Source organism: Marmota marmota, unplaced genomic scaffold, assembly GCF_001458135.2.
Source record: "Marmota marmota marmota unplaced genomic scaffold, marMar, whole genome shotgun sequence".
In the NCBI taxonomy this organism is placed as follows: Eukaryota; Metazoa; Chordata; class Mammalia; order Rodentia; family Sciuridae; genus Marmota; species Marmota marmota.
This window is the reverse complement of record NW_026000222.1, coordinates 11,165,164-11,182,452: the sequence shown is the minus strand read 5'-3', so window position 1 is coordinate 11,182,452 and position 17,289 is coordinate 11,165,164. Positions and strand designations below refer to the sequence as shown.

General features: G+C 41.8%; 1 protein-coding gene across 9 annotated transcripts in view; it reads right to left on the bottom strand.

Annotated features, from left to right (window-relative positions):
• Wdr59 (WD repeat domain 59) overlaps window positions 1–17,289 on the bottom strand; it is a 147,489-nt gene that overhangs the window by 4,776 nt on the left and 125,424 nt on the right. For 7 of the 9 annotated variants that reach the window (XM_048792421.1, XM_048792424.1, XM_048792423.1 and 4 more), the window contains 8 exons: window positions 14,576–14,632; window positions 9,072–9,205; window positions 7,936–8,017; window positions 3,724–3,836; window positions 2,154–2,304; window positions 1,981–2,053; window positions 779–905; window positions 491–633 (listed from right to left, as the gene is read on the bottom strand). In XM_048792421.1, the coding sequence (XP_048648378.1) occupies window positions 491–633; window positions 779–905; window positions 1,981–2,053; window positions 2,154–2,304; window positions 3,724–3,836; window positions 7,936–8,017; window positions 9,072–9,205; window positions 14,576–14,632 (880 nt within the window). Of the gene's footprint in view, window positions 1–490; window positions 634–778; window positions 906–1,980; window positions 2,054–2,153; window positions 2,305–3,723; window positions 3,837–7,935; window positions 8,018–9,071; window positions 9,206–11,342; window positions 11,429–14,575; window positions 14,633–17,289 lie in introns of those variants that run through there. The other 2 variants (XM_015496072.2, XR_007343593.1) reach the window with 2 other exon arrangements.

The window sequence follows — 17,289 nt, the reverse complement described above, 5'->3', positions numbered from 1 at the left end:
GCCTTCAGGTCTTGGCTCCTTGGAGAAGCCCTTCCTACTCGCCTTGACTCATCTCTTAGGATTCACCTTCCGGCTCTCCCTGCCCCAACATCATTTTTGTTTGCTCATTACTATTTGTCACAATTTGTGATTATTTAATTTTTCTCCTACCAGCTGTGAGTTCCATAAGGGAGAAAAAGACTGCGTGAGCACCAAGTGCTGGGCCTTCCGGGGGCTTGAAGGGGCTCCACATGCGTTAGTTAAACAAGTGAGCGAGCACCCCACTTCCAATCCATTCTGAGTACTGGATCTGAGACTACCTCTTTACAATTGAAAATGAATCTTGTTATCAAATGCAAGGGTTTTCAGGAGCTTAGTTAAGACTCAACATGCTTCTGAAATTCGGCCTATAAATGAGAAGGGAAGACTTCACTCCAAGTCTGAGGTTGTGGACAAATTAAATGATAGGATCTTCGAAAGGTGATAGGAAAGAAAAGAAATTCACACTCACCAATCCCTTTGTGGGGATCAGGGGGACAGGACACAAACTTGAGTACTTCTGCTCGCTTCTCTCTTAGCCCCCAACGGTAGAGGATTTCTCCATAGCATTTCTTAAAGTCGTCAAACTGCTGGGTGTTAGCAGGGTCCAAAAGCCTGGATAAAATTCAAGATTCCCTGTCAGTTCCAGAAAACATAAGCTTGATACCAAATGGCATTTAATATATCTTTCTTCAAGCAAGAGTCCTGATCTGGGAGAGCTGAGTTCTGGATCTGCGTTCCTGCCTGGGAAGGCTGTTACCTTTTATTTTTATCATGTTGGTCCCGTTCCCGCTCTCGAGGATCACTGTAGGTCAGACTCCCGAAGCGGATTTCTTCTGGTGAGGACTCTCCCCAAGGCGAAGATAAATGCTCTGCGTCTCTTCCCGCTGAAGAAAAGGAAAGAGGAAGGGAAGACGCAATCAGTGAAGACCTGCAGACACCTGAAAACTCTCAAGCCACAGTGTCCTCAACTGAGTCCCTGGTAGAAAAATAAGCTAAGCTGAAGATTCTGAGAAATATTTCTAACTCTTTGTCCAGGTTTTTACTACTAAGGGAACCTGATCATTAAGTGCACTCAATAATTAAGGAAATTATAGTATACTGACACAGAATGTAATGCAGTGATTATTTATAAAGATTTGTTAAACGACATATGAGAAAATACTCTTGATAAAATTAAAAGCCGAACGCAATCTAGCATATATAGAATAACCACCCACACACGTACACATACTGGAAGAAAATGTTCTGCAATGTTAATGGATGTTATTTCCTAGGTAAGGGAAATCAATAATTACAATTTTTTTCTCTAATATTTTTTGTCTGTGTTTCTTCCCTGGGCATACTTTTATTTATTTGTTTTGGCTTTATTTTATTTTTTTAAAGACTGGGTCTTGCTACCTTGCCCAGGCTGACCTAGAATTCCTGAGATCGAGCAATCCTCTAGCCTTAAGCCTCCCGAGTAGCTGGGACTACAGGATCATGCCATCCTGCCTGGATCCTGCACTACTTTTATAATCAAGAAAATTAAGATTATCTTTAAAAAGAAATTTTAAAAATCCTGGAAAACACAGAGACACCCACTCATGAAACAGACCCCCACGACCAGCTGGAGTCAGGCCCAGCTTTATTTCTCTACACTGAAAGCAGTCTTGGGAAGAGGTGGGTGATAGGAAGTGGCAGATGATCCTGGAAAGGGCCATGTGAAGGAGAAAGGAGAAAAGCTGGGTTTGTGGGGAAGAGCAGAAGTACCAAAGCCAGTTTATCAAGGCTGTGAGATGGAACACAAGACCTTTCAAGATACAAGGCCAGGCCTTGCTGGAACAGCATCCCTCCCACACCAAAGTGAGAGAACTGAGAACCAAAAACATGGGGAGCAACATGCACTAACTGAAGATTCACGTGGACGACAGCTTCTAGAGTACTGAGAACCCAGCGCGGCCTGGGTCCTTCCACACCAACCTATGTTCCAGCCTCCGGTGCTGAGCCCTGGGTCCGACATACTGGAGCAGGAACCCGAGGAGGTGAAGCTGGGCTACAGATGGGAGGAGGAACACACTGGCATCAGAACACTGGTCCACACCACAGTTCACATCAAGGAAAAATCAGAAACGAACCAGAGAACCACAACTTACATATCGACTGTGGGACACCATGAGATTAGAAGACCGGTTAGGAAAAGGCCCGAAGGGGTTCGGGATGCCCTGAGGCCGAGACTGGGCTTCGAACACACTGCAGAGCATTGCCAAGGTCTGCACGTCCCGGAGTCGGCAATAATGAGCCAGCCTGGAAAAGTAGGTGCCAGGAAGGAAAACAAGTCAAGCAGAGGACGAGGAAGGACATTTCGCAGTCTCTGCCATGGGTAGGTGCCTCAAACCCTGTCAGGAACTGGGGCCTTCTGCAGGCTCTGACCTGCTTTGAATCTGGCTACACTTGAGTTGGAATAAAAGGTATCAAAGTCTTACAAAGGGCCTAGATCCCCACCCTGAGAGTTCCTGACTGGCAGTGAGGCTAGAGCCCCAACACAGTGCAGCTTCTCCCCAAGAACCAAGTGGGCTCACCTCACACCTGAGTGAGGAGGAGTCTGCGCCTCCTCAGGCTCCCCAACTCTGAGGAGGAATCACACTGCTTTGGGGGCACTTCCCATATTCCTCATTCATATAGTGTGAAGCTACAGAAGGTGCCCAGAAACACCCTACTGCCATAGTATGGTGGAAAGGCCACTGACTCTGGGGATGGAATTGTGACCAGGAGCTATTAAATAAGAATGACAAGGAATAAATATTTTTACCTTTTAGGTATTCCTGTTCCCTTTGTCTTTTGGGACTACCCTACCCTAGAATGTGAGCTAGTGATCAGAGGGACTTTGCCCCTGGGATGGAATAATACACCTTCCTAGCACTCAGTTTTGAACATTTTTAATTGTTTTTTAGTATCTTTCAGAAGGCTTACCTCAAGTAAGTAGAACAAATGTTACCATCCCTGTATGGATGATAAGGCAGTGGGAGCACACGAGTAGGTGTCCCAGGTCTGGCCTCAACAGGTAAATAAAGCAAACCTCAACCTGCAGAAGTGGAGTTTCCTTGCCTGGGCCTGGGCCTCAACATTATGGACATTCAAGTCATTTTACTCCGTAGTAAATTATTTTATATCTTATAATGCTAGCTTGCCATATATCAGTGTAATAAATTAAACACAAATTCAATGTTTCTATGTGTTGCCCAACAGTGTGAAAGCACCCAGTGTTGGGAAAATAAATACAGACACACCATTCTCTTATCTCTTCCCTGGGGCCAGACCCCACAGCATCTAAGAAGAAATTCATCTCCAGATCTGGGTTCACACAGATGTGATTCATAGACTAAAGCACGTGTCTTCAGGTGTCTCTAATCCTTGTTATAAGTGACAAATACTATATAGTACCTTTTGCTGTAAGAAATTAATTCTGTACAGAGGTAATTTCAGCACTAAAAGGAAAGATCCTACTTCTTCCTCTCATTTCTTAGGCCTCTGAAACTTTCTTTTTTCGTTTGTTTGTTTTGTTTTTTGGTTGAACCCAGGGCCTTGGGCTTGAGAGACAAGCACTCTACCAACTGAGCTATATCCCCAGCCCTGCAACTTTCCCTGAGGCAATAACATTTAATGTGTTTACAGACCAAAAATCAACATCATTCATTTTTCTCACTTTTAGCTCTCAAAACCTACAGGGACTCCAGTAGCTGTCGCCCAAATGGATGCCGAGCCCAGGGTGTTTCCAAATCTGGGTCAGACTTCGGACCAAGGCAAAGATCTGTAGCTACTGTAGCCAGCGACCACACCTGGAGAGATGAAAGAGAGACACTCAGACTGATGAGGACAGGAACAGAACCATGAAGGAACCCCACCTCCCCTCCATCTACAACCTAAAACCCTGCTATGGAGCGCATCGAAAGCTGGGAGCTTGCTCAAATGCAGCAGGTCCCGCTCATACTGACCAAATCAGAATCTGCATTTTATAAGATCCTCAGAGGACCTGTATGCACTATAAAGTTTGAGAAACACTAGCCTTAAAACATCATTAAAGGGCTGGGAATGTAGCTCAGTGGGAGAGTGCTTGCCTAGAACGTGCAAGGCCCTGGGTTTGATCCCTGGCACTGGGTTTGATCCCAACCCTGGGGCGGCAGCGGTGGGGAAGAGTTCATTAAATGAATTTCAGAGAAATGACTGTAATAATTTTAAGGTGTTATCTATTTAACACTAACTCATGAATTTCTGCTTTTTGAGAGTATTCTGAATCATGTTGAAGATCAGTCTTTTACCCAAATAATGTAACTTTTTTTGCTTTCATTATGAAAGTTTTAGTATACCCTCTGAAGCTAAAGAAGAACAGGTTGAGGCTAAATAGACCTGGCTTTCTTTTTGTTGACACTAAATCTGAGGAAGACCTCCAATCCTGATATCTCGTGGGGCTCGGAATGAATCATCAGCAGAAACTAGTGTCCACTCAGTGTTTATTAAATCCAAGAAATGTGCTAAACACACTATGTTACAAACAAGCCCCCATCCCCTGATACTTGTATCAAATACTACTTTTAGAGAATTTTTTTCAGTAGTGATACATGACTGCAGCCCACTAATTGGAAAGCATTATTCTAGACTGAAAGAAGCTAAAAAAGGAGAAGATATTAACTTTGAATCAAGGAGTTTATAATCTAAGAAGAAAGAATAGGCAAATAAAAATGCTGAAAAACAGAAACATCAGACGTACAAAATCAAAATTATGTGGCACCAACACACTTGAAAATGACATACAAGTGTTGTGGAAGAGAGAAAACTTGAAGTTTACATTCATGTCTGAAATTAAGGACCCCCTTGAATGGCTGACTTGTTAGGGTGGGAAAGCTTTTCTACCCTGGCTGACAATTTAGCCACTTTACTTCCTCACTTTAAATTATCATTTCTTCAACAGAAAGAGTGACACTTGCATTCATTTCTGCAGTTTTTGTTAAAACAGTAAACACATCATTTTTAACATGGGCATAAGGAACAATGAAAATTCTTCAGGCTTTCTCACTGATGTCATTCCTCTGTCCCTTTGAATCATACCAAGTCACAAATGATGACAATGATAATTATAAGAATAGCAGCAGTGACTGCACCACACAGTGGACCTTTTCTATCTGCCCATACAGTTATGAGACTTTACAGTTATTACATCATTTAGTTCTCACAGTGGCTTCTGGAGCACTGCTCCATTTTACAGTTGGGGAACTTGAGGTTTGGAGAAATTCGGTGCCTGGCCCAGGAGCACACAAGAATGCTGCAGCCCCAGGTTTGCCTGAAGACACGGTCCTCCCCAAACATTTGGACTGCCTGCTCTATCAGGTCAATTCTGCCTATAAATTATTAAACACTTAAAAACAAAACAAACAAAAAAAACACCCCACACCTCTTTAAGAAGTAATTTTTCCTTAGAAGATGTTTTTTTCAGAACATGAACTTGGTCTGCCTTAATACTGCATTCACCAATCTAATCTTCTCACCAACCACTTAAGGAAATTATTCTCAGGCTTCTCATTTTACAAACATCTGAAAGGCCTTAGTGTGAGGTAACTTGCCTAGAGTTCCTCTGCTAGAAGGAGGTGAACCAGGCCTCCCGTGATAAATCCCACACTGCTTCTTCTAAAAATAAATAGACTTCTATAAATAAAAAAAAATTCTTCTATAAAAAAATTTCTCATGCTGACTTCTTGCTGTGTACAAAATCTAGGTGTCTGGGGCCTTAGAGAAATAGGGTGTGATGGTGCACACCTGTAATCCCAGCAGCTCAGGAGGCTGAGGTAGGAGGATTCCAAGTTCGAGGCCAACCTTGGTAACTTTGAGACCCTGTCTCAAAATAAAAATAAAAAGGTCTGGGGATATGGCTCAGTAGTAGAAGAGCACCCCTGGGTTCAATCCCCAGTACAAAACAAACAAACAAACAAAACAAGAATTCATGACTACATTTCTCTTATAAGGGTTTCAGGCAAAAACTTGACAGTATTTATTAGAAAATAAATGGAAATCTTAGGGATTTTTTTTTTTTAAATCAGATAAAAGCCAAGGAAAAGTCTGGTGTTGATTTGTTAGGAGGATTACAAGAAAAATACCAAGCTAATAGGACAGTCTCTAATAATTTCCATTGTTCAATCTAATCCTCAGACTAAAGAATAAGGATGCAAGAGAGACAGAAAGTAGATTAGTGTTTGACTAGGGCTGGGGACAAGACAGGATTGAGAGGTGACAGCTCAGGGCATGGGGTTTCCTTTTGGGATAATGAAAATTTTCTAAAACTGCTTGCGGTGATGGTTGCACAACTTTGAATACACTGAAAACCACCGAATGGTAGGTTTTAACTGGGTAAATTGCATGTTATGTGGACTATATTATAATACAGCTGTTTAAAAAACAATATAGACACTGTGCATGGTGGTGCATGCCTGTATCCCAGTGACTCAGGAGGCTGAGGCAAGAGGATTGCAAGTTTGAGACCAGTCTCAGCAACTTAGTGAGACCCTGTGTTAAAATAAAAAGTAAAAAGTACTGGGGATGTAGTTCAGTGTTAAAGAGCCCCTGGGTTCAATCTCCAACATCCACCTACCCCCAGGCAAAAACAAACAACAATAACAACAAATATATATACACACACACACACACACACACACACACACATATATACACATACACATATATGCTTGTGTGTGTGTGTGTGTGTGTGTGTGTATGGAGCAGCTTGCTTTAGTATACTGATGTGTTCCTGCAAAGATGAAGGAAATTTAAATTTTTTTAAAGATTAAATCATTTTTTAAAACTCAACATGATACCTAAAGGAATGCTTTGGTAAACTTTTATGAATGAAGCTTTTTCCCCCTAGTGCTGGGGTTTGACTCCAAGCCCTCATGCATGCTAGGCCAGTGCTCTACCACTCAGCTACTTGGGAAACTAAGGCAGGAGGATCACAAGTTTGAGGCTAGCTTGTGCAACTGAGCAAGACCCTCTCCCAAAATAATATTAAAAGGGCTGGAGATGCAGTTCAGTATGCAAGGGTTCAATCGCCAAAACCAAAAGAGAAAAAGAAAAACAAAGAGGGAAAAGAAATAAGAATTGAAAGTGCAAATGGCAAAAATTACATACTCAAACTAAGTATGCAATGATTACTGTGGTACTGGAAGAGAAAAGAGATGTAGTTTAAAGAAAGAAAATCAGACTGGCCAAGGCAGGAGGATCCTAAATTCAAGACCAAAATGGGCAACTCAACAGGCAACTTGGCAAGATCCTCTCTCAAAAAATAAAAAGGGCTGGGGATGTAGCTCAGTGGTAGAGTACCTCTGGATTCAATCCCAGTATCAAAAAATCGAAAAAAAAAAAAAAAAAATCAGTAAATTCTTTAGGATTTTTTCAACTACTCATTGGTAAGAATGATGACTATAGTCAATGATCTGGGGTTTTCTGATCTGAGACTGGACTCAAACTTGCAATCCTCTTGCCTCAGCCTCCTGAGTTACTAGGATTACAGGTGTGCACCACCAAGCACAGTGTCTATATTGTTTTTTAAACAGCTGTATTATAATGTGGTCCACATAACATGCAATTTACCCGGTTAAAACCTACCATTCAGTGGTTTTCAGTGTATTCAAAGTTGTGCAACCATCACCACAAGCAGTTTGAGAAAATTTTCATTACCCTAAAAGGAAACCCCATGCCCTCAGCTGTCACCTCTCAATCCCTTCTTGTCCCCAGCCCCTAGTCAATGATCTGGGGATTTTGCTATAGATTAGCAAAGACAACAAAACAAAACAAAAAAATTGCAAAACAGGAGGCAAAAATGTTGCTAACCCATGTGACAACAACTTGGTCATAAAGGGAAATCCCAAGCTGCACCAACAGGGAGGCATGTACCTGGACAAGATCCTTTCTTCCAACAAGCATGGCTGAAGCAGCGTTCTTCTGACATGTTTCCTGAATATCATTCACATTCAATCTGAAATTTTTAAAAAAGAATAAAAAAGTGTCCTTCAGTCTAAGTTCCTAAGTCAATTCCTTCTGGTTTAACAGCCTAGCAACTGCCTCTTTGCTGTTCACTCAAAATGTTTTTCACTGTGTTGGCCTCAAGCTGCCTGCTATCTGACACTAGGATTAATGAGAGCTGATGTTAAGAGGGCTATGGGTTCCGGGGAAGGTGAATTCCTCACTGTTTTGAGTCAGGACAGGAAGCCAAAGTCAAATGCTAATTTGCCAACCAGTTTTTATGTGAAGTTTCCAAGATTTAAAGGATTTAAATATATGCAACACTGTGAACCAACAAAGAGCCTTGGGCTGTTAAAATAATACAAAATAAACACTTCTTGTTATGTGTTCAAGTTCAGGAAGAAGCAGGAGAACCACAGGCTAGCAAACATGCTGGTCACTCACCTCCCACTCCCCTTCAACCAAGGTGGTGCCTTTGATTTGTTTTATATATTGGATATGAGAGCCAATTCTAAGATTCCTGTCCACTGCCATACATATCCTCCCTATGAAAGTGAATGGCACCAGTGAATATTGATGGGATGTTGCTCCTGTGATTACATTATTAAGCACTGGACTTTGAGTTTGTCAAAAGGCAGACTATCCTGGGTAGGCCTTACTTAATCATCTGGGCCCTTAGAAGGGTCTATGATCCACTGTTATTGGTCTGAAGAAGATGAAATTCATATAAGCATTCTATAGCTGCAAGGATCTGAATTCTGTTAACAACTGAATAAGCTTAGAATAGGACCCAAGGCTTAGGAAGAGAACACCACCTAGCCAGTGTAATGATTTCAGCCATGTGAGACCCTAGGTGAGGGTCCAGTGAAGCTATGTACAGACGGATATTGCAAGGTATGCTGTCTGAAGCTGCTAAATCTGTAGTAATTTGTTACAAAACAAGAGAAAGCTAACACACTGAACTTCTACTAAAACTGCTTTTGAAGAAAAGCTTGCAACACTTACAAAAAAGGTTTTTGGATCCTGACTAAGCAATAAGGGCAGCTCACCTGAACTCTTGAACTTACATGTACAGTTCTCCCAGTGATTTATGAACAGGAAGGAGGCATGAAACATCCTGGATGATGACTTTCCCGGCAGCCTTCATGGGTCGATTGCCAGAGTCTGATCCCTCGCGCTTACTTTTCCACCTCCTTGATTTCTGGGGGAGACGACAAGATAGAACTAATGAGGACTTTGAAGAGTGGAAACCTAGAGTTGCAGAGCATATCATATTTGAGTCATTGGTAATTTGCAGAAACTTTAAATTATATCATGCCCACAATTACATGAATCAGCATCTGTAGGAAATAAAAGGATGACAAAGGGACTGACCTCGTGATCCAAAATCCTAACAGGAAAATAGGCACCAAATGCAGGACTATTTACATTCTGCAGGTGCTCAAAACCAGATACCAGGAAGCCAGAATTAATTAATTAATTAAGACAGCAGGTAAATAAGTTAGTAAAGGCCCCAAAAATGTGGGAGAAGAACAAATTTTAAGATTGTTAAAGTACTAGGTTCAAAGTTCTTGCCTGAAACTAATCAAAGGTGTAGGGGTGTGTGTGTGTGTGTGTGTGTGTGTGTGTGTTTCTTCTTCTCAGACAGGTTCAACAGGGTTTGTTGAAATTTTAATTTAAGAAATTTTTTTAAAAAGAAATTTTAATTTAGACATATCAGTGCAGATTCTGCAAACCTTAATCTATGAAGGAAGACAGAAATTTGGCAGCTCAGGAATTTTTCTAGCAACTTAAATAATTTCTAAAAGTGATCATTTTAGGAAGCCAAAAATGAGTCAGGGGATTATATAATGGACATGAGAAATCATGAGCAAGGGTCCCAATTCCCCAGAGCCATTCCTGTGTGTGTGAAATGGGAAATGTCCTGGAAATCCAGAATTATTAGAGTGCAGCTCCATCTGGTATCTTCAAAATGACAACCAGCCACAGGAGCAGTAATCTATTTTATTTCCAGAAGTTCAAAAGAGATCACCAAAGTGGTTCAAAACTAAGGAATGGAGAGACATACTTATTAACAAAGAAGGGGAAAGGAACAAAGAATAGGGCCTGACATTTGGATTTAGAAAACCACAATTAACTGGTCTTATTACCACATGTACTGGTTCAATATGACCCTGGGCAAGTGAATTATCTACTGTGGATTTAGTCTCATGCATTTACTCTTTGCTCTCTGATAACTTGAGGCCAGTGATGGACTCTGCTGTCAATCTCATGAGGTCAATAAGGATACAATGTAAAGATATGGGTGCAAACCAAAAAATGCAACCTAAAAATATATAATTAATATGAATATATAAACTCAGGAATCTAAATTAGATCATTATTTGATTACTCACAAATTCATTCTTTGCAAGTGATTTTTTGGCCGGGGCCGGGGTGGTGGGGGGGGTAGTACTGGGGATTAAACTAAGGGGTGCTTACCCACTGAGCCACATCCCCAGCCCTATTTTGTATTTTATTTAGAGACAGGGTCTCACTAAGTTAGGGCCTCACTGTTGCTGAGGCTGGCTGTGAACTGGCGATCCTCCTGTCCCAAGCCTCCCAAGCCGCTGGGATTATAGGCATGCGCCACCATGCCTGGCTGCAAGTGATTTTTACACAATCACTTATTCATGAATTAGTCTTGGATTAAATCCAGGAATTCTGACCACTGATGTCCCATCTAATCCAAAGGTGCCAAGTGCATATAACTTCCTAAAGGATTAATACATGTCTTAGAACATATTAAATGCAGGACACCTGGACTTAGTTTCAGGCAGGCACACCATAATGTAGTGCATATGCTTCACTATCAGATTGGAACCTTAACCCATCTGAATTTAAGAAACTCTGTTACTATTTACTACTTAACAAGTCATTATTCTTCAACACAAGGGGATGCCTAATCTATTCTGTCGGGTAGCCCTTCATCTCTTCATGCCCTGGTTCTTTCCAAAAGAAGGATTATGGGCATACTCACAAACATACTATCCTTTTAGCTACAAACATCCTGACTTGGAAGCAAGTGAAGGACGGACATGTTGAAGAGTAAACAACCTGTCATGGGAGCAGGCAGTGTTAACTGACGTAAGATGGACATAGTTATGTGCACTCAATACTATGCACAACTTGCTGTAGGGACGGTAATTTCATGTACATGTACCCTGCAGTGACAGTGAACAGTACAAGGTGCTTCACTAGCTGGGAACAACATACCCACAGGTCCCACACAACTGACCATCTCAAATAAGACTTAGGGTACTGGATTAAGAAAAAACCTTATGCTAAAAAGATTCCACCTGGAATGGAATATGATCCATCTAATTTGGTCTTCCGAGTTGTTGGAAGGCTTCTAAAATACTGTTGCAGGAAGTCACTCTGGCTCCTTATTATAAAGAGAAAATGAGAAGCACTTGAGCAATCGAGCAACTCAGGATAGTTCATTTAATGACAAAGCTTAAATAAATGGAGGCCTCGAGAAGGATCGGGCCTACCAGCTTTTAGAACACACTGAAAATAACCACAATTTCCTGGTTTTTAAAGCAAACAACAACAACAAAAGCACATTATTAATCATATGAGGGCTCATGTGCCAAAAGTGGTTCATTTGCAAGTAGATTAGTTCATTTAGAAACTGACAATGAAACAAGTCCAAGAGTACAAACGTTTGGCTTAGGATTTAAAGTCTTGTCTGTTGTTATTACCATCATGTTAATCCCCACTGGTGGCCTGCTCGCTCTGGGCTGGGCACCTCACTGCAACTCCATGATATAGTGAGGATGTGGGGCTTATTCAAGGTCATGGTCATCTAGCCGAGATTTCAACAGGCCTGTCATTCTTGTTAACTTTTTCCCTCTTCACTGTAGATGATTTTAAATTAACCAGGAAAAAAAATTTAAGACCTGGCTAAGCTACCTGTTAATATGTAAACAGTTTGGTCCACTTTTAAATGAATCCATTTCTGCGTGTAAGAAGATTCACATTTGAGCCTCGTGACGCCTGCATCCACATCATCCTTCCACATCGATCCTTCTTCAGTCACTTCTCCTGAGCATCATGACTGCATCCAGCTAAGTCAGAGTAGTCAGCCTGCTGCAGCTCCTGCAGCCACACAGCTTTCAATGGGGCAAGCCAGACTCAGAACATGACACTGTTACTTCAGGCTGGATTTCAGTGTCTGTACCTTCACATCTCCTTTCGTGGATTTGTTAAGACTGAAGAAAACTTGGGAGTTCAAAGAAATGTCTTAGGACTGTTCCCCAATTTGCAGTCTTGTATTACAAGATCAGTAGAAATACACTAATGTGAGTCATCAATAAATACTTGATGAAAATATAGGCAGCGGTCTTTGACAATTTTTTGTAACTATTCTTATTGAATTATGGAAATCATGGTCTGTGTTTCCTGGGACATCTAGAGACACCAGCCTTTGAGGAGTTTAACTTTGATCTGTACTGGATGAAGAGGAGGTCTTCACAGAACTTCACTCAGTTGCCTCTCAGCCTTCAACAGGAGGAGTTCCCCAAAATGAGATCCTCCTAATTCCTGCTACCAGGAATCAAGCTGTCAAAGCAATTATGGAACAGTGCTAGTAGTTTTCTTAATCCAGCAAGGAATGACTACAAAACATTGTCAAAAATCCTTAAAAGGCTACAAAATAGTGTTGGTATTGTGTATTTTTAAATTTGTTGACTAAGAGTTTTAAATATGACGTATTTTCCTTTCAGCCTACAAGGGTCACTCAGCAACCATGTCTAATGGCCAGTTATTCTGGAGATTTAAATATAAGATTACCTAAATGACGATATGCTATATCTCAAATGAGATGTTAATTGGGGCCTTGGGTCCTGGTTGCTCCCTAACAAGAAGATGGACAGTTTTTCAGGGTGTTTCTTCCAGGGCCTAAGCAATAAAAAGCATTCCTGCTCCACTCACATTTTCCCTAAGAATGCTTTTCTCCTTAACATCTTACGGGACATTTTAAGAGGCTCTCGACTTAGCAACTGTCAGGTAACAACACATGGATTTCTCCCAGGATTCTTTGGTTTCAGATAACAAAGGCTAAGATGTGGTTACTCTGTCTGGGGTAAGGAAGGGCACTGTGGTGTAAAAGCTCCTGCCCCTCCTGCATTGCTCCAATCTCACTCTGATGGGCTTTAGTGTGGAGACTTCTCTGTGAGGTAGAATTGGTACCTCTGGGAGAAAAGGATTGTGCATTTCTCTTAGGTCTTTTCAATGATCCACCAATACAAAATGCCCTTCCCCACAGATTTCATGAGACGGGACTGAGGGAAGAGAGACAAAGCAAGACAGACAAAATATTACGTGATGAGCTCCAGGATGTCCCTCTGAACATCCCAGGAAGGTGTTCATGGATTACGGCAAAGAGGACAGAAAAGAAGGGTGGGGGGGAAGGAGGCACTGGTGCAAATAGCACTGAATGACAACCAATAGCCAGCTCGCAACTGTACCACCAGTGTTACTGCTACAATTGGAGGCAACATCAATGCCAGAAAATGGGTTAAATGTAAAAACAGCCCAAGAATAAGCCACCAACTGCTTCGCAGCAACCCCATCAACAATAAATAATCAGCAGAGTGGGCAGTGAGTCAAAATGAGTTCCTATTTAAAGAGCAGCAGAAACGAGGACTTCTGGAAAACCAGTGGAAATTCAGCAGTTGGGTTGGCTGGAATCAGCTTTTTGAGGAAAGGTGGCCATATTGGTGGCTCCACCTGCAAGTTGATGGCAGCAGAGGTTGGTACCTGCTAATCCAGCTCCTGATTTCAATAGGTGTTTATGAAAAGGCTAAAGGACTGTCCTCTAAACATTCTTTTTACCAAACAAAATTTACACAGAGCCTCAAGGTTGCCTTGAGGTCACCTTGGCACTACTGAAACATGAAGGGAATGGGTGAGGAAGACAGAAGAGGGGAGATGGTCAATAGGATGAGTCAGAAAGGAAGAAGGGGAGGGCACATCTGCAGCAGAGGTTTTAATGTTAATGTAAAATACTGAGGCTAAGGGAAAAATTTGTTCCAGATAATTCCTGAAGGATAAAACTAGCTTATGTATCCTGCCAATGAAGCAGGTGGGAAACTTTCCCTCTCAGAACCAGACTGAGACTATGAAAATAGAGACTAAATGGCAGAAGCCTCTTATATCTTCCTCTGCTCCCCGCATGCCAAAGGTAGGCTTTTGAAAGCTCCATGGAATTAGACAAAAGCTCCAAGTGAAATCAGGGGAGCTAAAGTCATTTAATCAGGGTTCCTCCCAAGAACCCAGTATTGCTTCATTTGCAAAGGACTCCAGTCGTGACCTGTAATGGTGTTCAGCCATTTGAAACTCTGAACTGAACAAGGAGGCAGTCCTCGGTGCCTGACTCCCCAGAGTGAAGGGCTCACTTCTGCTGGTCCCGAAAACCAGCCAGCCTGTCATTTCAGGTTCCTCAAAGCCAGGCAGGTGGCATTTTATTCTTGGGCCTTTGGGTAGAGACAGGATTAGTTAAGGAGAGCATTTGCACAGCGCACAGTACCGGGAAGTCGTTAATTGCTTGTATGGACCAACGTCGCCGGGCAGAGCGAGGAGACATCTGTGCGTGAAAACGTTACACCCAGGAGGAGGGAAGAAAAACACCAAGAAAATTAAAAGGGAAAAATATAGAATAAAATGAAAGCTTCCCACACATCTGATGGATTAAAAGGTATATATACTGCAAAACCAGAATTGGAATGACGAACACTTGTGAACCTCAGCACAGCAGTTTCTGGATTTCCTCGCCTCCCCCCACGCCTTCACCTTCTAAGCCCACCTTTGGTTTCATCCATCTTCAGTCACATTTCAGGCATACCGAGGCTAGTGTCAACTCTGACAAAGAAACTACGAGAAGGTCCGAGGTAGGAAGGACTAAGGTCATAGTGCCAGGGAGGAACAGGAGAAAATTCTTCCCCTCTGACAGGTGAGAATGAGAACGTGTTCAGAGTATATTCTCATTCCCCAAATGGAAGACATTCTTGAAAACCAATTTGGGGGAGGGTGTGGTTGGGGGGAAGAAGGGAAACGGGTGTCATGACACGGGGACTGCAGGACTATTTTCAGAGCAAGGTCGGGGAGAAGGGAGAGCCCTGGAGAACTAAGGGGAAGGTGGGGAACTAAGCTGAGGAGGAACATTCTTGCTAACAAGAGCACCTGAGCATGGAACTGGGAGAAAACGACCCTGATTATGGAGATCTGTAGTTACTCTGCTAACTGAAAGACCTCCCCAGTTATTTACATCAGAGCTATTTTGGTAACATAAACCGAAACAAAGATGAGAGGCTGAGAATTTTTTTTTTTAATGTCTGTAGGGCAACCTAATATTTACCTTAAGTTCTGGGCCTTCTGATTTATTCTAAGCATGCATGATATTTTATCAGTGATTAATAACTGGTCTACTTGCCAACTTCATTCATGTTAGCATCTCTGTGCTTTCTGAATTCCTATGAAATTTGAGAGGTATTTAGGTCTCTTAACATTTTTAAGTTTTTAGGAGCAATCCTTGGAATTCCATCTGGAGAATACAATCCAACCTAAGTAGGTCAGGTTGAAAACACAAGAGAAGCAAACAGTCGTTTCTAAATGGCTCTATAAATATCTTTTGCAATCTCAAAAACACCCTGTAGCTAGGTGTGGTGGCGCATGTCTGTATCCCAGCAGCTCAGGAGGCTGAGGCAGGAGGATTGAAAGTTCAAAGCCAGCCTCAGCAACTTAGTAAGGCCTTAAGTAACTCATTGAGACTCTGTGTCTATTTAAAATACAAAAAAGGGCTAGGGATGTGGCTCAGTGGTTAAGTGCCCCTGGATTTGCTCCCCAGGCATACAGAGGCTAATGTCAACACAACTCTGACCAAAAAACTACTCTCTCCACCAAAAAAACCCTGTAATTCCTTCATTTCTAGGTCATAAAATTGGCATATTCTTTTTTTTTTTTTTTTTTGAGATGGGGGTCTCGCCTTGTTGCTGAGGCTAGTCTTAAACTTTTGGTCCTCCTGTCTCAGCCTCCTAAGTAGCTGGGATAATAGGCATATGCCACCATGCCTGGAGCAGGCATATTCTACCTCTTCATTCTCCTTCATTTATTTTATTTTATTTTTTTAGTATCAGGGATTGAACTTAGGGGCACTCACCCACTGAGCCACATCCCCAGCCCTATTTTGTATTTTATTTAGAGATGACAGGGTCTCACTGAGTTGTTTAGCACCTCACTTTTGCTGGAAGTGGCTTTGAACTCGCAATCCTGCCTCAGCCTCCTGAGCGGCTGGGATTACAGGCGTGTGCCACCACACCCGGCCATTCTCCTTCATTTAAAACTCTTGTGGTAGAGATCTAAAAGGGAATAAAGGTATGAAGGAGAAAAAAATGGGGCACCAAAATATGTGGTAAACTGAAAAGTTTCCAGGACAAAACAATAAAGTGATACTATTTGACAGGTGAAACTAGACTCCTGCGGACTAGAAAATGACCCTCAAGATACATGGGCCTCTGGTAGGAAGACAAAGCCGCCTGTGTAGGACATTGTGGAGTATTCCACTGCTTTAATTCCCCCTCTGCCCTATTTAAATAGGACGGACATAAACAAGCTTCAAGGAAGGTAAGTTTATTTCAAATTCATCACAAAATAATGACTTACTCATTCTTGCCTTCTTAAGCTAATACGTTGAACCACACAAAACTATTCTTTAGATCCAAAATGATCAAATTATCAGCAATTTCAAATGATTTACCCTAGTAATGATTACACATCATCCATTAAAATGTGTTTCCCCTCCCCAGGGCCTCTGAGGGTCTTAAGATGTTCTATTACATGCTTAAGATCTGTGAACTTTTCTATATAATATTTTATACATCAGAATAAAAATTTCCTGTGAGATTATAATCATAGCAACCTCCCATTTTAAATGGTCACTACTTAAAATAAAACTTAAATACCACTAACTATGTCAGACAAGGGTACTATAATGGCCCATCTTCTGTGGAGAAGCTGCACACCAAACTGAAATATCACGTTCCATCCTCTATCCCCAGCAGATACTATCTGCTAGTTTGCAGATGCTTTGGTCCCTCTTTATGATAGTGGTGGAGTAAAAAGGGCCAGAGCATTGTAAACAGTAATGTAGGCTTTACCACTACTTCTGCAGGAGGAGAGGTCCCATCTGGGAACAGAGTTACCTTGACTACACACAGGCTTTCCACACTATCACAAAGTCAAAAG